We start from the raw sequence: 22,195 nt of genomic DNA, 5'->3' as shown, positions 1-22,195 counted from the left end.
TTTACCTGGCTAACTTCCAAAGTTACTTGGGTAAACCTTTTGAAAAGTGGCCCATAAGAGATTGTGTGCTGTACAACCATTTGGCTTTTAAGAAGTTCTTAAATAGCACTACAGTAATGATGAATCAATTTACTGCTAGAAACACATACCTAATTGAATCTGCTTTTTTAACATGTTCTGGATACCCTTTTTGATTGGTAAATGGGATATATAAAAACTTTTCAAACTCTAGCTACTGATATACATCTCCCACATAGAGGGAGGAAATGTGTGCTGGAAAAGCTGAATGAATCAGTCTAACTTCATCTAGCACATCTCACTCTTTTATGAGAAAGATGCATACCAATGACCAGAGTAAGAACTGGACTCATTATAGCATGCACCATATTTTTTTTTACATATCTTATTTTTTGAATCATACCATGCCAAAATAGTGCAAAGAAACTATCAGACGCCCTGCATGATTTTTTTCATTCAAAGAGGGGGGAAGGGGCTAGTCTTTGAAAATCGACTTACAGACCCCAGTGAGGGCTGAAAATGCCAACCTTAATTACAGTCGGTTCGGTGTGCTAACACATGCCATTGTCCCACTTCTCTGTCACAGTTAGAAGTTCAAGCTCCTCCTGGTGCAACTGTTGGATTCATTGTCCAGAACTGGGACCCTCTTCTGCCAAAGTTCACTATTCAAAATGAAGGAAGAGAAGATGTGCTAAGAATCATTGGACCATACACCACATGTGGCTGCTTTGGAGACGTCGACTTTGAGGTACCATGAGTTTCATTCAGCAGAAGAAGCTCTCACTGCAACTTATACATTTGCAACTAGATAGCAGCATTGCTAATAACAATTCTGAAAATTTATCATGTTAACTTAGCTGCTTGTTAGCATGGTAATATAAATGCATTATATTACCACTTGAAATATATTATTGAACCAGTAATTATCCAGAATCATTGCTCTCCTATTTTGGGGAATTTTCATCAGGAATAATTTTGACCTGTTTTTAGCAGCATTAATCATTCTCTTAGACCCCACTCCAGAAATTGGTTTGAAATTATATCATAATACCTGAGATTACATAAGACATGAAGCAGTTTCATATAATTTTTCATTTTTCATTTTAGGGATTTTTGTTTTCAGTTTTTATTTTATTTTTCCTGGGAATTTCAATGTTACAGCAAAAAAAAAAAAAAAAAAAAATCAGTAGAAAAATGATTCTTCCACTGATGTTTTTCCTGTGTATTATAACAAAATCATTTTTCCACTGATTGTTTTTCGTTATAACATTGAAATTCCCAGGAAAAAATAGAATAAAAACTGAAAACAAAGATCCCTCCTCATGTGCTAAAAATGACATTTTTCTTTCTTTTTTTTTTTTTTACAATTAAAGTAATCAAACCTTCAGCCATACTTAGGAATTAAAATAGCTAGGTAAACTGAAAAAAAAAAATTTGTAATGAATCTTTAGCGCTTGTAAAAGTTGCCAGATTGATAGTGAAAACTAAAAGGCTGATATTCAAAACAGCACTTATCTGGATAATATCTATTTATCTGGCTAAGTGCACCACTAATATCCAGCTAGAATCAGTGGGTGCCACTTAGCCAGATGACTTATTCAGCTAAGGTTTTAGCCAGCTAAGACCTAGATTCATCATTTTGCTATAAATTTTGCTGGAATAGCACCCGTGATAAAAAAAAAAGGCTAGAGAGAGAAAGAGAGAGCCTCTTTATAAGGCTCTCATATAAGTAAACTCTACCACTGTAAGAGGGGCAACTAGTAACTCGAGGTTAGGTTTTGATGGTGGTCTAGGTTTTTGGGGGGGGTTTCATGCACAGTCAGAGGTTTGAACAGTACAGTAGACCACAGTGAAGATTTGATGTGATTTGGAGTGATGACAGGTACACAAAGATGAGATTTGTACATTGTAGGGGTGTGAATCGTGTGATCGATCGTCTTGATCAATTTTGGCTGGGGGGGAGGGAAATCTTATCGTTGTGGTTTTTTTTTTTTTTTTTTTAAATCGTTAAAAATCGTAAATCAGGGGAAGGGCGGGAAAACCGGCACACCAAAAAAACCCTAAAACCCACCCCGAACCTTTAAAACAAATCCCCCACCCTCCCGAACCCCCCAAAATGTTTTAAATTACCTGGGGTCCAGTGGGGGGTCCCGGCGCGATCTCCTTCTCTCTGGCCACGACTGCGTTAAGAGAAATGGCGCCGGTGGCCCTTTGCCCTTATCATGTGACAGGGCAAAGGTAGCGCCGGCGCCATTATGGTTCCTGGCTCCCGACGTCACGCGTGCAGGAGATCGCCCCCGGACCCTCACTGGACCCCCAGTGACTTTTGGCCAGCTTGGGAGGGGCCTCCTGACCCCCACAAGACTTGCCAAAAGTCCAGCGGTGGTCCGGGAGCGACCTCCTGCACGCGGGCCGTATTGCCAATCTTCAAAATGGCGCCGGCACCGGCGCTACCTTTGCCCTCACTATGTAAATCGGGGTGGGTTTTAGGGTTTTTTTGGTGTGCCGGTTTTCCCGCGCCGTATTTAACGATACAATACAAATGCCCCTGACGATAAATCGGGGGCATTTGTATTGTATCGTGCACTCTAACGATTTTGAACGATTTTAAAATTATCTGACGATAATTTTAATCGTTCAAAAACGATTCACATCCCTAGTACATTGTACTCTCAACCTAGCTTGTTAGCAGCTAGGTAAAGAGTGCATCAAGCTATGTCAAAAGTACGTTGTACAAATCACATCTCTGTGTACCTGTTATCACTCCAAATCACATCAACTCTTCACTGTGGTCTTCTGTGCTGTTCGTACCTCTGACTGTGCATGTAACACTTCCCACCCAAAAGCTAGTCCACCAACAAAACTTCACCCCAAGTTCAGAATTACTCCTCCCCAGTCTCTCTCTCTTTCTCTTTCTTCCCTTCCCTTCCCTCCCCTCTCCCTGCCTGAAACGAGATTTGTGATTAAATCATGCAATAGTGCGCATTACGCTATCGCATGCAGCATTAAACACCCCTCATTTTCATAAACTCTGCCCAACCTCCTCCCTTTTGACTAAATTTTGAAAATTTACATACGCATCTCATGATGCATTATCGCAGGTATTAGGGCCCTAAGCCTGTGATAAGGCCCTAACACAGTCTGATGAACGACCTGTTAGTCAGGGACAGGGAATGGGCAGATCAGGGAGGAGGCGAGTTGGCTGGATAAGTTCTGGCTGACCCAATATTCAGGATTAGCTGGCTAAATTATCCAGCCAACTCTGGTCAGGACATAGGACTGCCACAAAGTTAGCCAGTTTAACTTTATCCAACTATCTAAAGGCCAGGTTCATTAAGGCTTTTCTTCCATTTTGTGTCTATGGGAAAAATCCTTAGTAGATCAAGTACTAAGATACAGGATCATGGATTTGGGCAGGTTTTAGTTAAATTAGGGGCCATATCGCATGATAGTAGGGACTCACTGTGTGCACCTATTTATATTTCTATAGGAAGGCCACCTGTTTGGTAGTAATGGTTTAGTGTTTAGGGGCCTGTTTCGCATATAGAGTGAGACGTACGTACAGCACAGTACACCTTGGTGAAGATTTTACGTCATTTGGAGGGAGGAAAGTCTCACAAAGATGAAAATTTGTACTATGTTCTCTCACCCTAGCTTGACCATCACTTAGTGTTGTCATTGTACGGTGTCTGTGATTCCCTCCCCAGCCATTGCAGCCTCCCCATCCCCAGCTGACCTGGGAAGATCGAAACAGGGCCCCCTAAACCACCACTAACACCTCACCTCGACCTATCAAGTGGCTCTCCTATAGAGATATAAATACTTAACTACTATGAAGGCCTTGTAAATAGTCAGTCTCTCTCTCTCTCTCTCTCTCTCTCTCTCTCTCTCTCTCTCTCTCTCTCTCTCTCTCTCTCTCCTTCCTCTTAGTGCAGATCCTGAAAAATAAGGATAATTTCCATAAAAACACCCCTTTTTCATAGTGCATGCGATATATTTTTTGATGAATGATGGGGATATTCAGCTGCACCGCTGAATATAAGGCACTAGTTAGCCAGACAAGCTTATCTGGCTTAACTAGCACAGCCGCAAATAGAGATAGCAAGGGAAGTGGCAGCGAAAGCTTCCTTGCACTTCTCTGCCAGTGTAACTCATCTCTGCTCTAGAGTGACATCTTTAAGGGAATATGAGGGTAATTCATTCTTATGCTTGTGCAATCTTAACATCAAATTGTCGTGATGATTTTAGTGACCTATCTAATATGAGTTTATTTATTTATTTATTTGGGGGTTTTTTAATACCGAAGTATAGCTAGATGCCTTCACTCTGGTTTACATATACAACAACTTAGTACATTTAACATTAATTGAAACCAAAGAACTACTTAATACATTTGAGATCTACTTTTATGAACAGGAATATCTGTGATTAAATCATGTATATAGTGTTATCAAGCCTGGGAAATGATCAATACATTTTCAGTTTAACTTATAGCGTTCAATGTAGGAGTCTGAGGATTGATCTTGCATAACCATGACAATTATGCATTAGATATTTTATGTGATATTAACCAATACCATCCTTAAGCGTTTGACTGAATATCCATGCTTTGAGCTCTTTTTTAAATGGTTTAATGTTGCTTTGTGAGCTCAGGTGTTCTGGTAGTGAGTTCCATAATTTCGGACCAGCGATGGAAATGGCTCTGTTTCTTGTGGAGGATAGCTTGGCTAATGGAAGTGATGGTATGACTGGATGTAGTTTTCTTGCGGTTCTTGTCGTATGTTGTGATCTGTATATATGTATGACGTTATCTAGGGCCGTGTTATCCACTTTGTATATTGCATTGTGTAGGATTGTTAGTATTTTGAATTCAATTTCTTTTTTCTACCGGTAGCCAGTGTAGACTGTTGAGCATGGGGGTGATGTGGTCTGATTTCTTTTGCCAGATAGAACTCTAGCTGCAGCATTCTGTAGTAATTGAAGTGGTTTTAAGGCCACTTTAGGTAGACCAATCAAGAGTGAGTTGCAGTAGTCAAGGATTGTGAAAATAAGATATTGTAGTACGGTCCTGAATTCTTGGTGATGAAGCAGCGGTTTTAGCTGTTTAAGTATTTGGAGTTTGTGAAAACCTTCTTTTGTTTTAGTTGTGATGTACTTTTTGTAGTTTAGTTCATTGTCGATCCAAAAGCCAAGGTCTTTAACGCTGTCTTTTAATTGGATACAGATGTTGTCTATTTGAAGAGGTGGGGTGTTTCTGATCCTGAGTTTTTTCTATTAGAATGCATTTGGTTTTGCTCATGTTTAGGCATAGTTTTAGGTGGTTTAGCATATTTCTAATCTAATCAAGGTGAGATGCTGCTAGTCTCATTGCATCTTTGATGGAGGAAGTAATTGGTATGAGGAGTTGTATGTCGTCAGCGTACATATAGTATGTTACGCCTAGGCTTGATAGGAGTTGGCAGAGTGGTAGTAGGTAAATATTAAAGAGTGTGGCCGAAAGAGCAGACCCTTGTGGTACTCCTGTTTCAAGGGGGATGGTGTCAGATGAGTTGTTGTTGATGGAGACTTTGAAATACCTGTCTTTTAGGAACGATGTGAACCAGTCTAGAGTTTTGCCAGAGAGACCTAAGTTTGCAAGTCTGGATATTAGACTTTTGTGGTCTACTGTGTCAAATGCTGCGGAAAGGTCGAGGAGGATTAGTAAATGGCTTAGTTTGTTATCGAAGCCTCTTAGTATATTGTTTGACAGGTTGAGCAGAAGAGTTTCGGTGCTGAGGTTTTTCCTGAAGCTGTTGGTGCGCTTAGTCCTGAGAGACATGGACTCATACTACTTAGGCTACCAACCAGCTTTCAGTTACTGTAGACCTCAACCACATATTATTTGTCCTGGAAGTTTCCTCCTACACCTTTAGATTTGTACCTCAGTCAGAATCAGGTCTGGATCTGACATCATGAGCCTTATTTCACAGCTACTAAGGGATTTTTTTTCCTCTATTTTATATTCCACCCCAAATTACTTTAGTCCAGTCATCGCAGCAACAATCCTCAGCTGGGGGCTATTCAAGGCTGTAATCATGGGCCCTACATGCAGCCACTAAGTGTTATCCTTGTATGATGTCTATGATTCCCTCCCCAATCTCTGCAGACTCCCAATCCCCAGCTGACCTGGGAAAATCGGAGCTGAGATTCAAACCCAGGTCCCTCAGTACTTGAGCTATAGGGCCAGTCAACCACAGCCATCTTTGAACTGGAGCCATAGAGGGGAAAAAGCTCTATAAACTTATGCCAGTTATCCCACTGCTGTCCTTCTCCCATGGAGACTTTAGCTTTTATTGATTCCTAGGCACGTTGCTGCATTCAGATGGATAATATCAATGATAGGTGGAGGGCAGGCACAATATCCCTGTGAGTCTGGGCAAGGTGGATGTAGGGGAGGGCTTCTCTGCCATTTAACTTCCTACAGAAAGTTTAAATAATCAAATTCAATATTCACCTATCATATAGCTGGGCTGAAGAACATAATATATAACTGAATATTCGAACAGCTTTTTAAGCAACAGGCTAGACAGCTATTAAATCTCAGTTTAAAAGCATTGGTATAACCTTTTACTGGTTTTCTGTCTTTTTAATGATGGCTTTAGTAAAACTGACAGAAATGTCAGTTGCATAATCATATATATCAATCCAGGTTAACCTTTCTGTCCTGTTTGTATAATTACTCGTTTTCAAATGCCGTAAAATGTGTCATTATGAAATAGTCAAATCTAATGGTTACACCATAATTTCTGTTACAAGCTGTAAATACTACAGAAAAAAATTCACGTTTCTTTTTATCGTGTTTCCTCCATTGTGGGGGTCATTTTTCAAGACGTAGGAAAGATCTGTTGCCTTCGTTTGTAACATTTCAAAAACGGTGCACGTTTCTTTGAAACTCGCTGGGAGTTAAAACTGTAAAATATTTGCACTAAAACAAAAGTTATTTCTTTAATTTGGAAACAAGTACTTTTCACGTAAATAGATGAAGCAGCAACTCTAATACTAAATGGAATACTGGAGTTATCCTTTCCAAGTAGAAATATGGGTAACTGAATGTGAAGTGCTGGCTGGAAACTAGTTGTACTGTCATGGCACTGTGCATCATCACCTGTGAACCCCGAACAAGCCGTTTGTTTCTGAAAGTCTTTCTAAACCTGCCAAAGCAAACATGCAAATTCCAAGTGCAGTGTGGAAAATCCAAGTTGGCAGTAAGCAGCCTGTGAGGCACTACTTGTACAGGCTTTGAAGATTTAGCTGAAGAACACATCAAATATTCTCTTTTCAGCGAATGCTGGTTTGAGATCAGTGATGCCAGAAATATGTTATTGCGTGCCTAGCTTAGAGGTAATTGAAAATATGGCTGAACACCATTAAAAGCTCTTCCTGTCTTTGCTTTTCTCTTTTTTTTCTGCCAAAACTTTATGGAAGTCATGTAGAAGGATCATCCGTCAGTTTTCCATGGAGTACTGAAAGCCTGCTGATAACATGAATTAATTTTGTAGGGGGGGGGGGGTGCTGGGGGAGGGGGCAGGGCTGGTTTACTTTTTTTGTTGTTTTCTGGGGGATTGGTACCACCAGATTTGTGGTGCCCTCCCCTCCCCACCCCACTGCTTAAATCTTTCCACCAAACTTTTAAAACATTCCCTCCTTCCCCCACTCCCTGCTTGACTCTCTCAGGCCCAGATTCACTAAGGCATTTCTCCCCTTCTGTGCCGAGAAAGTACGGAACCTCGGGGTAATAATAGACACTGAACTCAGCCTCAAACAACACATATCATTAAAAGTCAAAGAAGGATATGCCAAACTAATGGTCCTCAGAAAACTTAAACCGCTACTAAATCAAACTAACTTCCGAACTGTCCTACAAGCGCTAATATTTGCCAGCCCTGAATACTGTAATGCACTACTATTAGGATTACCATACACGACAATAAGGCCACTCCAAATTCTACAAAACTCAGCCGCGCGAATTTTAACAGGAAAAAGAAAAAGAGATCACATCACTCCAACACTGGCTGAACTACACTGGCTGCCAATTGAACACAGGATAAAATATAAAACCCTTTGCACTATACATAAGCTAATCCACGACGAGAAAGCGGAATGGTTAAACACAGCTCTCCGAGTCCATGTCCCACACAGGAACCTCAGATCTGCCAACAAAGCCCTCCTAACTATACCCTCAGTAAAAACTGCAAAACTAACACAAGTCAGAGAAAGAGCACTATCATTGGCTGGGCCGATTCTATGGAACACCATGCCCACAGAGGTAAGATTACAGAGAGACTTCAAGGCTTTCAAAAAGAGCTTAAAAACATGGCTCTTCAGAGAAGCCTTTTCACAAGGAGAGCGAGAATGAGAGAAACGCTGAAAGCTGTACACATATAATCTTTATACAGCACTAACACAATATATGTATGTACGTCATGGTTCGTTTACTACACCCTTAATTGAAATGTTTAAATAAGTATTTTATTATGGTCACAGGACATATTAAACAACACTGAACATATAGCCTTTTTATGAAACTTTGTTACCGAACTTATAAGGCACCACCCTAATATTAGGAACAGAAACATGTACAATTTACTATATGTGCCTCTATGTAAACCGTTATGATGGTAATATACTGAATGACGGTATAGAAAATATTTTAAATAAATAAATGTGAAAATGCCTTGATGGAATCAGGCCCTCAGATCCTCCTCTGGCCCTTATCTTACCCCATCCACAGGATCCAAAGATGGACGAAGCAATCCCCAGTTGCTCCTGCCCTGCTGTTGTTGGATTTCAAAATGGCACCAGCTGAACCAAAATGGCACCAGCTGAATCCATTGATTTCGTTTCTATGTATGCAAGTGGATCAATGTGGCAACGGTACCACTTTATTTCATACTAGGGCCTAGATTCATCATTCTGCTATATATTGATAGCAGAATGATGAGCCACACAAAAAAAAAAAAAAGGGGCAGGGGCCGAAATTGTGCAGCCAGCCGCTTCGTGGCGGTGAGTTTTCGCCTGCCGCGGTCGCAGCCGGGCCACACAGTTTCGCACCCATAGCGCCACAGAAAAAGTTGTCATTATTTCCCACAGATCTGCCGGTGATAATGTTGAAAACATTATCGCCCGCAGCGCTGCTGGGACATAACTCCGCCCAAACCCCACCCACACTCTTCCTCTTCCCCTAATTTGCATTGTACTGCCGCGATGCAGCGGTATCTGCACATCGTGGTTTCATGAATGACCCGGTAGATTTCTAATAGGTGCCAAATAGTTTGGCTGTAATCTAGGCCTTTGATGCTAAATGAACTCATAACAAGATCAGGCACAGTGATTTTAAGTGTCACCCAAGCCTATCTGCGCTCCACAGGGTATGGGATGTACTACCAACACTCTCTGTCCTGCTGTGGTAAGTACACAGTCTGGCAAACATATGGTGACTGTTACCATGGTCACCACTAACTGGACATCTGTTTGTTCAGTGCATCTGCCTTTCCTTGTGTCTAACTCTCAGAGGAAACATCATTGCATAATTCTGAGAAGGGGAAAAGCAGAAAAAAATATAGAGGGATAAATCAAATGTAACCTGCCTGTTGAAATGCAAGTTTAGAAAAAATGTCTGAGAGCTTCTCCTGATTAGAAGTTTTGTTTAAGAGACATGCTAGGTGGTGGGCATCAAGGTGCTTCTAAATTGTCAGGAAAAGATTGCTAGCTTTTTGATATTTAGATGCCTTTCAGTTCATTTTAAAGGATGATTCTAACTTTCATTCCCTCCACATTTGCTATCATTTTTTTTTTTTGTCCTCAGAATACATCTGATCCTGCTGCTTCACTCACGCAGATGTGAGAATTCTCCACAGAGGGTCAGTTAAAAAAGTCTACCACATTATACTAACTCACAAGTAGGATGGCTTCAAGGCACGAGTCTTAGCAGTGTCATAAAGTGAATATTAGCTTGGGTTGCCATGCTCAGTACTTTATATCAACTTACTTTGGGGTTAGGAATTTTAATAAGGCAAAGGGAATTTAAAAATCATAAGGCAATGTTGCTGCAGTAACTTTTACAGGAAAGCTAATTTCTGTACTATAATAATCCTCTAGTTCAATTGATTGTACATTGTCAAAATTGTTTGATCCATGTCTGTGGGGAAGACTCAATGCCGTGCTTCCACTCTTTGCAGGTAGAAATTGTTGGCAGGATGTTCACATCACTCACTGGTTTGCGCAGGGGGGAAGGGCAGTAGGGGAGTGTGGGTGCCAGCTCCTCTGTAACAGCAGATATGGTAGAGAGACTTTCTTCCTCATCAGCTCTTTACATTCCAAGCAGTGACTATTTCTTCTAGCCAAAAGCAAAACAATGGATAATGTGAAAGAACCTTGAGCAACAGTAACATTGCATCCAAACTCACATCAACAGCAATAGATTGGCTGCTTATGCAAACACTGGACAAGAATTGAAACCTCAAGGGTGCATCTGTTTCAATGCTTCATCTGATTCAGTATTAGTAGTAGAACATTTTTATGATGAAGCAAGTCCTCATTCAACATTTTGTTTATCCAATCCTATAGAAAACAGTTTTAAACCAGATTTCAATAGCAACTAAATTGCAGGTTTCAGCATCAAGTATGCAAAATTTTGGAATGAAAATTCCCCCCCCCCCAAAAAAAAAAAGATATGTTTATATGATGTTTCTTGGAAAGACAATCCTGCAAAGACATTTTTGCATGCAATTTATGTTGTGAGCATAGTTAATGAGCTGTTATGCATGAATTTGTATCAAGGCAGATCATCAACTATGAATTTGAATAGAATTTTGCACGTAGTTTATTCCACACAAAATTCGAAAACGTTGCAAATGGCACTTTGCATGCCAAAAAAGCCAGAATGGAGCACTTTATCCCAAATAACGCACTCCATTTTAGGTTTTTGCATGCAAAGCCCCTTTTGCAGAGTTCTCCGCACTTTAGTAACATCATCCTTGTCTTGAACATCATGGAATGCATATAAAATTAGCTTGAAATCATTTAGAAATAAGGTATGTCTGAAAGTGTCAGAAAAAGTCCTGTAATAGGAATGTGACAGAAACGTTTTTTGTTTTGATCATTTCTTTTTTTTTTAATTTCATTTATTTAAAGTGAATAAAGCAAACCATAAACAGAAAAAGAAACAAAAACCATAAAGTGGTTAATATTTAAAAAATGGTTTCTCTGGCTAAGGCCTGGATTTATCAAAATGCGATACGTATCGTATGTGATAGCAAAAGGGGCGTGGTTTATGCTAATATACAGTTTATTGCAATTTGCACTAATTACCTATGTGAAGAGCTAAGTTGCGATAATCTTTTCAGACTGCAATAAATGCCAGACCTGATGTATTTCCTGCATTCAACCATTGGGTGGGGGGGGGGGGGGGAGAGAAAGAAGCTAGCCATAATGTCTTCTCCCTAGATAGGTATTTGTATCCCTATGGTAGGCCCACCTAGTAACTCGAGGCGAGGTTTAGGTATTAGTGTAGGGGGTTAGGGGCCCCTTTGACATTCAACGTTCTCTCAACCTAGCTTGATGGACTCTCTACCTGGGTAACATCAAGCTAGGTTGAGAGAACATTGCACAAATCTCATCTTTGGGTGAGTTTCCTCACTCTGAAGGTCATCAAATCTTCACAAGAGACCACTCTTCTGTTCGTACGTCTCACATTGAATGTCAAAGTGGCCCCTAACCCCCTACACTAATACCTAAACCTCACCTCAAGTCTCTCTCTCTCTCTCTCTCTCTCTCTCTCACATGGCTAGAGCTTCAAATCTACTAAAACAGGCCTTTCAGGAGACATTGCAATATGCGATAAAACCGTAACACAAGCTATCGCACGGCTTAACACTAATGAAAAAGATGTAGTTAAAACTGACGTTAAGTCTGTGTGATAGCATTTCACAGACCAGCTAACCAGCCCACACTCCTCCTGTTTTTCAAATTTGCATCGCACCATATGATGTGGTGCTACCGCATGCGAACACGTCTTTAACGCATGCAAAAACGCCTTAGCACATTTTGATAAATGAGGGGGATAGTTGGTTAGGTATGAATTCTATAGCCCCGAACTATGGAATTCCATCCCAACCAATCTGAGAACACAACAAAATTTAAAAACCTTCAAAAAAGAACTAAAAACTTGGATGTTCACAAAGCCTACCAAAACACCTTATGACTCTATGATACATCTTCCCTTCCTATCGACCCATATAAACATGCAGACCCAATCCAAAACACGTAACTTAACCTGTTCAATTTACAACCAAGCTATGTTTATAACAAATAAAATAACTATGTTAACAAGCGTATGAATTTTTGAACACTTTGTTAAACATCAAAACTTTGTAAACTGTTGTGATGGCAAAACCGAACGACGGTATATAAAACTCGATAAATAAATAAAATAAAAGAAATACACCTGCATAACATTAGGTGAGTATATTCATCTGGAGACTTGTACAACTGAATATCCATGATGAATTACCAGGATAACTTGCCTATTCACTGCTTTTCTGAATATTGACCTCATAGAAAAGAAACTGTGGGTCCAGATCCCATCCTGTTCCATAGGTTTAGTGCTATCCCATCTGAGTCACCCACCAGACTCTCCATGTTACTTCTTATCCTATCTGTGGGTTTTCAAAAGGTAGAAGCAATTCCCAGTCAACCTTGCCCCGCAAGTGCTGGTTTTCAAAATGGCTGCTGGTCGACATGAGGCTGACACCATTTTGTTGTATAGCAAAATGATGCACACCCCAGAATCCATGTTTCTGAATCTAAAAAATGCATTGATTATCCTTATATATATATATTTCACTTGCTATTAATCAATTTGACTTAGGGAATAGCCACTGCTTTTAATCGCATCAGTAGCATGGGATCTTCTTGGTATTTGGGTACTTGCCAGGTTCTTGTGGCCTGGTTTGGCCTCTGTTGGAAACAGGATGCTGGGCTCGATGGACCATTGGTCTGACCCAGTATGGAAATTTCATATGTTCTTATGTTTGTTTTAGAAAGAGACTTACATTATTATTTATTTGATTTATATTCTGTTTTTTCAGATACTTCAAAGTGGATTATATTTAGAAACTGTAGGTATTTCTTTGACCCTAGAGGGCTCACATTTGTATGGTTTTAGGCCACATATACCAAGAAAACAAACCGGTACATTTCATGGACGGTACATCAATTTGGGCGTAACAACTATTCATAGTGAAATATAAAAAAGAGATATACATAATTTCTTTCTTTTTTAGTTTGTAATTCGATACATGGTTTGACACTATGGAACCGTATCTTTATAGACATGTTTTTATCTTTTTTGAAGGAATGCAAAACCACTACTTTTAAAACTTTTGCTTTTAAAAGTACTTGACCAGAATACCGTCTTAAAAGCCTGCTTTGTAGTACCTTTCTGACTTTGTTACGTGATAGTTTTGAGATGATTTAAGCCAATTCAAGTGGCTTTTAAGGTATTTAATTGGTTTTTTAATTATACTGTAAAATTGTTGATGCCAGAACCATCCACACACTATATTTATCGATATCTCACTTTTTTTTTACACATTTTTTATAATTTATATTTTATTTTTTCACATTTTATGTAATTTTGTTTTTTTGTTTTTTTCATTGTTTCATTATTCTCATTCATTTCTTTTTTTCATTTTTTCATTTTTTTCAGTCTTGTATTTTTTCAATTTCTTCATCTGCATTTTTTGATTTTTACATTGATTACATTTTTTTGCGTTGTCTATATGTGCACACAACCTGCGTTTGTATTCTTGTTTCAAGTGTATGCCTAATGTTATCTGTACACACATATGCATGCTATAAACTATGCCAGTATGGATACGATACACTATAGAGTCTTGTTAGTGGTTAACTCTATTGTTGTTTAACACTATAGCATATTCTTGTTGACATTGAGATTTATTTAGTTTTAATTATTTTAATTATGTGTTTTCATTTATTATTATTTATATAATATTCTTTTTGATATACATTTTATTTGTTGTTTCAATTTTATATGTATGTGTGTAATTTTATTTGTTTATATTAGCCCCTGAGGCAGCTCTTTGAGCGAAACTCGGCCAGAGTCGGGCAAGCTTCAATAAAATCCTGTTTTACACCGATCCATCTACTTGTGTTCATTGCTGACGGCCACATGTACCAGACACAAGACTCAGAGATATTTTAGAAATTTAGTAAAATGTTTATTATAGGAAATAAATGATTGCGAATCACAGTATGTGTGTCTGGGAAGGAGGAATGCATATGATCCCTCCTTGTCTATGTCACAATCTTACAAGGCTTATATACATTTTTTTCTAGTTACCTTTGCAAGTATTGATCATTTCTAACTACGACATTCTGGCCTGGATTCCTTTCCCTAGACCACCTGCACCCCAACATCTGTTCTCCTTCTTCCTTTCGGGTCCAACTTTCCATGCTATTTTTATCTCCCCACAATACTTTGTAGGAAGACATAGATAATCTCTTATCAGTCTCTGTATTCTCCTTTGCAGTTGGTTCTCATAAAGCTCACAGACGTGTCCTGTGAGATGTCCTTCACTTCTTGCTGACTTAGGCCCACATCCTGTACTTGTAATTAGCTGCTTTCCTTACAGCAAACAACACAGCACGCATTTGACATGTGCTGCCACAGGCTTAGTAAGGCCTACTACAACAGTCCAGCAGTCAGAATTATAAACAATCTAAGGGTCTCTTTTACTTTCTCTCATTCTGTATCTATCCTAAGGCAATGGAAGGTGAAGTGAACAGAAGTAGGATTTGAATCCTGTTTTATTCAACATTCTTGTGTCTTTCCTACTCTCTTGAGATTCAGTACTGTAACTTGAATAGGAAATGGATTAAATCTATATTATCTAAACTGAGAGATCTAGGAAGTAAGGAGTTCAAATAATACACTACAAATCAGGTGAGATGAATTTGAGTCATTCATTGTTCAAATCACATAAATCGAGACTATCTGTGACTTGCATCAAATTTTCATATTTTGTATGGTCACATTTTTGACCTGGTTTAGATGTGAATATTTTCAGATTCATGCTTTCTATCTGAAGAGTTCAGATTGTGTTACAATCTCTTATCTTAACTAGACTTGACTACTGCAACTCACTATACATCGGTCTTCCAAATGATACAATACAATCGCTTCAATTGATTCAAAATTGTGCCGCCAGACTCTTTACTAATACTCCACATGAGGATCACATAACTCCAATACTTAAGTAACTTCACTGGTTACCCATTCGCTACCGAATTCAATACTAAATCTTAATGCGTCTCCATACCTTACTACATAGTACTGCCTCCTAGGGGTGTGTATTCATTTGCAAAGTATTGGCAATAGGGATGTGAATCGTTTTTTGACGATTTAAAAAAATCGTCAGATATTTTTAAATCGTCAAAAATCGTTAGAGTCGTGATACAATAGAAATTCCCCCGATTTAGCGTGAAAAATCATAAATCGGGGGAGGGGGGAGGGCGGGAAAACCGCCACACCAAAACAACCCCTAAACCCACCCGACCCTTTAAAATGAATCCCCCACCCTCCCGAACCCCCCCAAAATGTTTTAAATTACCTGTTGGTCCAGTGGGGGGGTCCCGGCGCGATCTCCTGCTCTCGGGCCATCGGCGCCATTTTTTTAGTGGCAGCCAAAATGGCGCCGGCCATCTTTAAAGATGGCGCCGGCCATCCAGTGCTCCTACCATGTGACAGGGGCCGGCCAATGGCACGGATTCCCTGTCACATGGTAAGGGCAAAAGGCCATCGGCGCCATTTTTATTAATGCAGCCGATGGCCCGAGAGCGGGAGATCGCTCCCTGCGCCTCCACTGGACCACCAGGTAATTTTAAAACGGTTTTTGGGGGTTTGGGAGGGTGGGGGAGTGTTTTTTTGTTATCGGATCGGGCGCAACCGATAAAAAAAAAAATCGAGCCGGACGATAAAAATTTTAAGATTTTGAATCTGAACCGGAACCGATCAGATTCCGGTTCTGATTCACATCTCCAATTGGCAATCTGCAACGTATATGCCGTATTCGTGGGGGTCACGAAACTTATGGTGAACCCCCACAAATACAACGTATCACTAACAAATAAACTCCCACCCTCCTGCCCCCCCCCCCCCCTGCTGGACCACCAGGGACTTTTAGGAAGTCTTTGGGGGTAAAGACTTGCCAAAAGTCCCTGGTGGTCCAGGCGGGGTCCTGGAGTGATCTCCTGCACTCAGGTCATCGGCTGCCAGTATTCAAAATGGCGCCGATAGCCATTTTGAATACTGACCTCCCCAAGACTTGCCAAAAGTTTCCCCCCTAATTTTGTAGTTACTGGGCACTAAATCTGAACTAGGTCAGTTACTGTACATTAACACAAAACTACCCACCCCCCCCCCCCCTCGAAATGTATTTTGTCTTTTCTTTTGTGGTTCCAAACAAATGAAACAAAAGAGATTTCATTTTCAACAAATGTACATACCTATTGATTATCCACAGATTTTGCACCAGTTTTTAAAGTGAAAGGATGCACTTACTTTCACTTTGAAAATTATCCTAGGAAAAAATACCCAAATATATTTACACCTGATAAGTTGTTTGGGTAGTATTTAGAAGAAAAAATATGCACATACTTTTGAAAATTCAAAATTATGTATGTAAGTACAAGCCCCTTCCCTACCCTGCCCCCCCAGAAACATCTCACTGCAGGCAAAATTACACATGTGCATTATGTACATGTTTACCCACATGTGCATTCATGTGGGTAAACATGAATGCACTAAGGCATTGTTTTACCCACCAAAATGTCTTTGAAAATTATCTACTGCAATCTTTTTTTTTTTTCCCCTTTTTAGGTAAAAACTCTTAACGAAGATTCAACAATTGGCAAGATTTCAAAGTACTGGTCTGGATTTGTAAATGATGTATTCACAAATGCTGACAACTTTGGTATCCAGTTTCCTGTTGATCTTGATGTTAAAATGAAGGCAGCAATGATGGGTGCCTGTTTCCTTATAGTAAGTTTTATACACAAAACAGAAGTCATTATGGGGCTGATTTATCAAAATGAGCTAAATATATGTAACCCCTGTGTTGATAGTCCTGGATAAAGGCCCAGGAACTACAACTCAAACATAGTCTTGGCATCTTGTCCCATGATAATTTAACTGACAATCCTAGATTCCCTGAGCAGGAGGAAAATTATTCTTCTAGGCCTTCTGCATTGCGGTTACTAAAATCCCACTGTAAAGTTCATATAAACAGTACTAATGAGCATTCAGTGGTAATATACAGCAATAAGCCTGCTGGAATAATCAACTACCCAGTTTTACTAATAAACTGGGTAGTTGATGGTTGATTTCTTTATAGGTTTTAGTTGTTCCAAAATGAGCTTTTACAAATTCAGTTCTTGAATAAATACGTGAATCTTTCTCTTTCAATCAGTTTAGTTTCTCTATTCCTTTCCAATCAATTTGGGGAAGTTTGTAAGCTCCATCTCAATTGATAAAGGATAGCTTTTGTTTGGTTGGGATTTATTTTGTCAATCTGGTCATGTCCCATTCATGCCTACCTTTTCTGTAGTTCTTCTCGTCTTCTCCATCTTATCAGTGATACTTGATGGGTATCATTTATTCCTCATCTCCTCTTTTCTTCTTCAGATAATAATAATGAACTTAAGGAAGGGTTCACAAAGTTTCCTTCTTCCTCCAGAAATGGATGAAGATCCATTCCTCCTCTTGGACTCCTTACAAACCACCCATGCTCTCAGGTTGAGAAGCACTGTTCCTTAGGTGGCATACAATGAGCCCTTTGGTGAGCACTCAGACATGTTAGGAAAAAACAAAATATTAAAAGGGACACCAAAATATGAGATAAGGGTGGAAAAACTATTTCAAGAAACACAAAAATTACCAAGTTTCCAGATATGGTCTTCAAGATTTCAGACACAGTCCGTCAAAAAGGTGAAAACTCTCTGGGGCGGATTTTAAAAGGGTTACGCACGTATATGCATGTAACCCTTTTCAACCCGCTCCTGCACACAGCAAGCCTATTTTGCAAAGGCCCGGTGATGCGCGCAAGCCCCAGGACGCGCGTATGTCCCGGGGCTTGAAAAAAGGGGCAGGGGGTGGGCGGGGCGGTCCGGGGGCGAGGCAGGACCGAGGCCTCCGGCCCAGTGGCCCAGCCGGTGCGCGCAACCTACGCCTGCCCAGAGGCAGGCGCAATGTATGAAACAAAGGTCAGGGGGATGTTTAGATAGGGCTGGGGGACGGGTTAGGGAGGGGAAGGTGGGGAGGCGGAAGGAAAGTTCCCTCTGAGGCTGCTCCGATTTCGTTGCGGCCTCAGAGGGAATGGGGAAAGCCATCGGGGTTCCCCTAGGGCTCAGCGCGCGCAAGGTGCACAAGTGTGCACACCTTTGCATGCGCCGACCCCGGATTTTATAACATGTGCGGCTGCATGCGCATATTATAAAATAGGGCATAGATTCTTAAAATCTGGCCCTCTGTCTCTACTCTGAATCCAGGTCTCATTTTTAGAGACCCCAGAGGCCTTCTTCTTTAAAAATAAAATAGAACCTGGGAACAGCCATGGACATGTTATTCCTGGAAGGGTCAATTGAAAATCTCATACCTTAAAATGGAGCTGGGGTTTATATACTCTGAGCATCATTCCAAATGGAGGAGCTATAAACCTACACTAAATATTCTGTTTCCTCCCATCCATTAAATGGATGATAAAAATTGGATTACAGTAGAGATCTCCCATCCATTAAATGGATGATAAAAATTTGATTACAGTAGAGATCTGGGAGGATCTCTACATATATGAGGCCCATATTCAGAAGCATTTAGATGGATAACTCAGAGGTTATCCAGCTAAATGAATATTTGAACACTATTAGCCAGCACTATATATTTAGTTGGGTAATAAGTCAGGAGGCTAGAATTTAGCCAGTTGTTAGGAAGATTTACTAGGCCACGATAGAGTATCATGATATTTGGTTCTCCCTGATAAACTATTATGGCACAAACATGTAACAAAAAATCATGCTGTTGTAGAGGGCATTCCCAAGTGATGGGGGCTGCCATCACTTAAAGGGCCAAGACCCAAAAAATCAGACCCTTCCAAAGGGCACAGTTCTCCCTGGGGGTCATAAAGAGACCCCAGCCTGCCCCCAGCCACCATCTGTTGTGGTTCTGGACCCATGAAATAAAAAAAAATGAGACTTATCACATGGCGATGACCTGCTCCCTTCCTCATCTCCACCCTTAATCCAAATAATGGCCTCTTAGCCAAAACTTCCTCCCCATAAGGCCCATCCCTTCCCCCCTTCTAAATAGTTAAATCCCTGGGGTCTATTGATCTCACTCCCCCAAACATCCAACCCCAACCCCTACACCTCAACCCTCCTAAAAAATGACAGTCATGGTCTGGAGGGAAACAGGTGAATCCTGACCCCCAACCCCTAAGCCCCCTGTACCTCTAAAACACATCTTTGATAGCCAAAGGGGTCTGGAATGCCCCTCTCTTTGGGCCCTTTGATGCCATTTTTCAAAATGTTGTTGACCTGTCCTTGAACTATCACATGACAGGGACAAGGTTCAGTCAACGCCATTTTGAAAAGTGGCTAAATGGCCAAGGACTTAACTCAGGACCTTGCCCAATCACATGATAGATGCAAGGTCACATTGACACCATTTTGAAAAATAGTTTTGCCAGGTCCGGAGTTAGAGGGTGCTCTGGGCCCCTGCTGGCTATCAAAGATGCATTTTAGAGGTACTGGAAGGTTAGGAGGTGGGGGTTGGGGGTCCACCTGCTACCCCCCAGACCACAGGATCATTTTCTTGGGGGGGGGGGGGGTTGGAGGTTGTGGGAAGGGGGAAGGGGGAAGGGGGAAGGGGGAGGGGAGACCACTAGATCTCAGGGATTTAACTTTCTTCAGAACAGGGGGTCAGAAGGGATGGGCCACTTTGAAAATTTGCCAAGGGAGCAGTGTAAATGTTCATACGTACATTTACATGCATACTTTTGATTAGAAAGTAGCATGCGTAAATGGTTTTCCCACCTTAACTCCACCCCAGACATACCTTTTTCAGATTGATTGTGCAGGTGCTTTTATGCATGGAACCCCAGCATAATTTTCAAAAGGTCTAGATAATTTGTGTAAAATGCTGTTTTACGTGCATATATGCTTTTGAAAATTCATTCCCTTATATACAAAAAGCCTCCCAATAGTGGATCTAACAGGAATTTGGTAAATCCATCTGTCTTTATTTCTTTATTTCTAGGATTTAATGTTCTTTGATCATTCTTTGGAAGGAATCTAACAGTCAAGATGAGACTGTATGACCGGTAAAGTACACAAACTTTATTTCAGTAAGTACAGTAACTTCAGCTTTCTGCTTTGAAGACCTATTTATTTGATACTTTCTAATTGTTTTTCATTTTCTTTCAGAATCAAAGGAATTGCGTAAGATTTGGACATTATTTTTCAACTGTAAAAGTTGGAGGGAGGGGTCTTGCACACATTTTTCAAGACTATGTTTATTACATTATTTATTGTAAATAGTTATGTTCATGTGACTCCTACTAGGGGTACATAATATGTAACCAGTTGCTGGGGAGCTTAATCCTTTTACACGTCGCTGGAGTTCTTTGAAAATGAGCAGACCATACAGTGGACCAGGTTCAAAGGTTTTTCTTTACTGGCAGGAAAACTTTCCCTTCTGCGGCTGGACAGACAACTGCCTTCCCCTTCCCCCTCAAAATTACATGGCTTCTTTGGATTAGTAACAGTTCATTGGCAATCTCCACCTCATGCAAACCCCAAACCTTGGAAAATACAGTTCAATCCACAACTTGAATTATTAGTTCCAATAATTTCTTCAAGCACAAAAATAAGGTGTCTTCAAGTTCAGTTTTCTCACAGGCTTTCACAGTAAATTTAGACAGGCAATGGCAAAACCAACATCTTTAACAGCACAACAGATTCCTCGGCACAGGGAAGTACATTCAGCACAGTTCATCTGAAGAAAGATCAGTCACTTACTCAAGGCAGAGGCTGAGATAAATGATGAGACTTCCATGGGTTGGCTGATCTCTCTGGTGTTGTCCTTATGATTCCTCTCAGAGGCTTTTCCAAAACGAAGCTCGGCTTTAAGCCTAGAATTAGAGCTTTGTTGCTACTTCCTCCAATGAAAACATATTACCTTCATTGGTATCTGCACCAGAGACTACAAAGAGAAAGTTAGTGTGCAGGCCAAAAACTGGAACAAAAAGGCTGAAAATAAAAACATGCACTTACTGCAGGTCTGACCCTTTATACTACCAAAATGTCAACATTGATACCAAAGCTTAAAAGCAAAAACCCAATATACACACTCGATTGTTAAAGCAAATATCCTCTATCCATAGAGAACAATGGAATGTAAGGTTTAGATAGAGGTTAAGTATGAACCATTTAGGACCAGTGTCACATAAGAATTTAAGATTTTCCATATTGGGTCAGACCAAAGGTCCATGAAGCCCAGTATTCTGTTTCCAACAGTGGCCAATCCAGGTCACAAGTACCAGGCAGGATTTCAAAAGGTCAATAGATTCCTTGTTGCTTATCCCAGGGATAAACCATGGATTTCCCCAAATCCACCTTAATAATGTTTTATGGACTTTTCTTCCAGGGACTTGTCCAAACCTTTTTAAAACCCAGCTATAGTAACAACTTTCTCCACATCTTTCAGCAATTAATTCAAGAGTTTAATTATATATTGAGTAAAAAAAAATTATTTTCTCCTATTTATCTTAAATGTATCACTTAGTAAATTAATTGAATGTCCCCTAGTCTTTATAATTTTTGAAAGAGTAAATCACCGACTCAAATTTACCCATTCCACTCCACTCATTATTTTATAGACTTCTATCATATCTCTACTCAGCCATCTCTTCTCCAAGCTGAAGAGCCCTAACCTCTTTAGGCTTTCCTCATAGAGGAATTGTTCCATCCCTTTTATCATTTTGGTTGCCTTTCTGTGCACCTTTTCTAATTCTGCTATATCTTTTCTGAAATACGGTGACCAGAATTGCACAGAATACTCAAG

At 40.2% G+C, this 22,195-nt stretch overlaps 1 protein-coding gene across 1 annotated transcript in view; it reads left to right on the top strand.

The window, feature by feature from the left end:
- LOC115099619 (phospholipid scramblase family member 5-like) overlaps positions 1-21,925 on the top strand; it is a 33,284-nt gene extending 11,359 nt beyond the window's left edge. Inside the window, exons 4-7 of the mRNA XM_029617350.1 lie at positions 605-766; positions 16,958-17,119; positions 20,390-20,477; positions 20,557-21,925. Of these exons, the coding sequence (XP_029473210.1) occupies positions 605-766; positions 16,958-17,119; positions 20,390-20,428 (363 nt within the window). The 3' untranslated portion in view covers positions 20,429-20,477; positions 20,557-21,925. The remainder of the gene's footprint in view (positions 1-604; positions 767-16,957; positions 17,120-20,389; positions 20,478-20,556) is intronic.
- Positions 21,926-22,195: the final 270 nt, after the last annotated feature.

The sequence above is a fragment of the Rhinatrema bivittatum genome, chromosome 9 (assembly GCF_901001135.1).
Source record: "Rhinatrema bivittatum chromosome 9, aRhiBiv1.1, whole genome shotgun sequence".
NCBI lineage: Eukaryota > Metazoa > Chordata > Amphibia > Gymnophiona > Rhinatrematidae > Rhinatrema > Rhinatrema bivittatum.
This window is presented reverse-complemented; position numbering and strand designations above follow the sequence as displayed.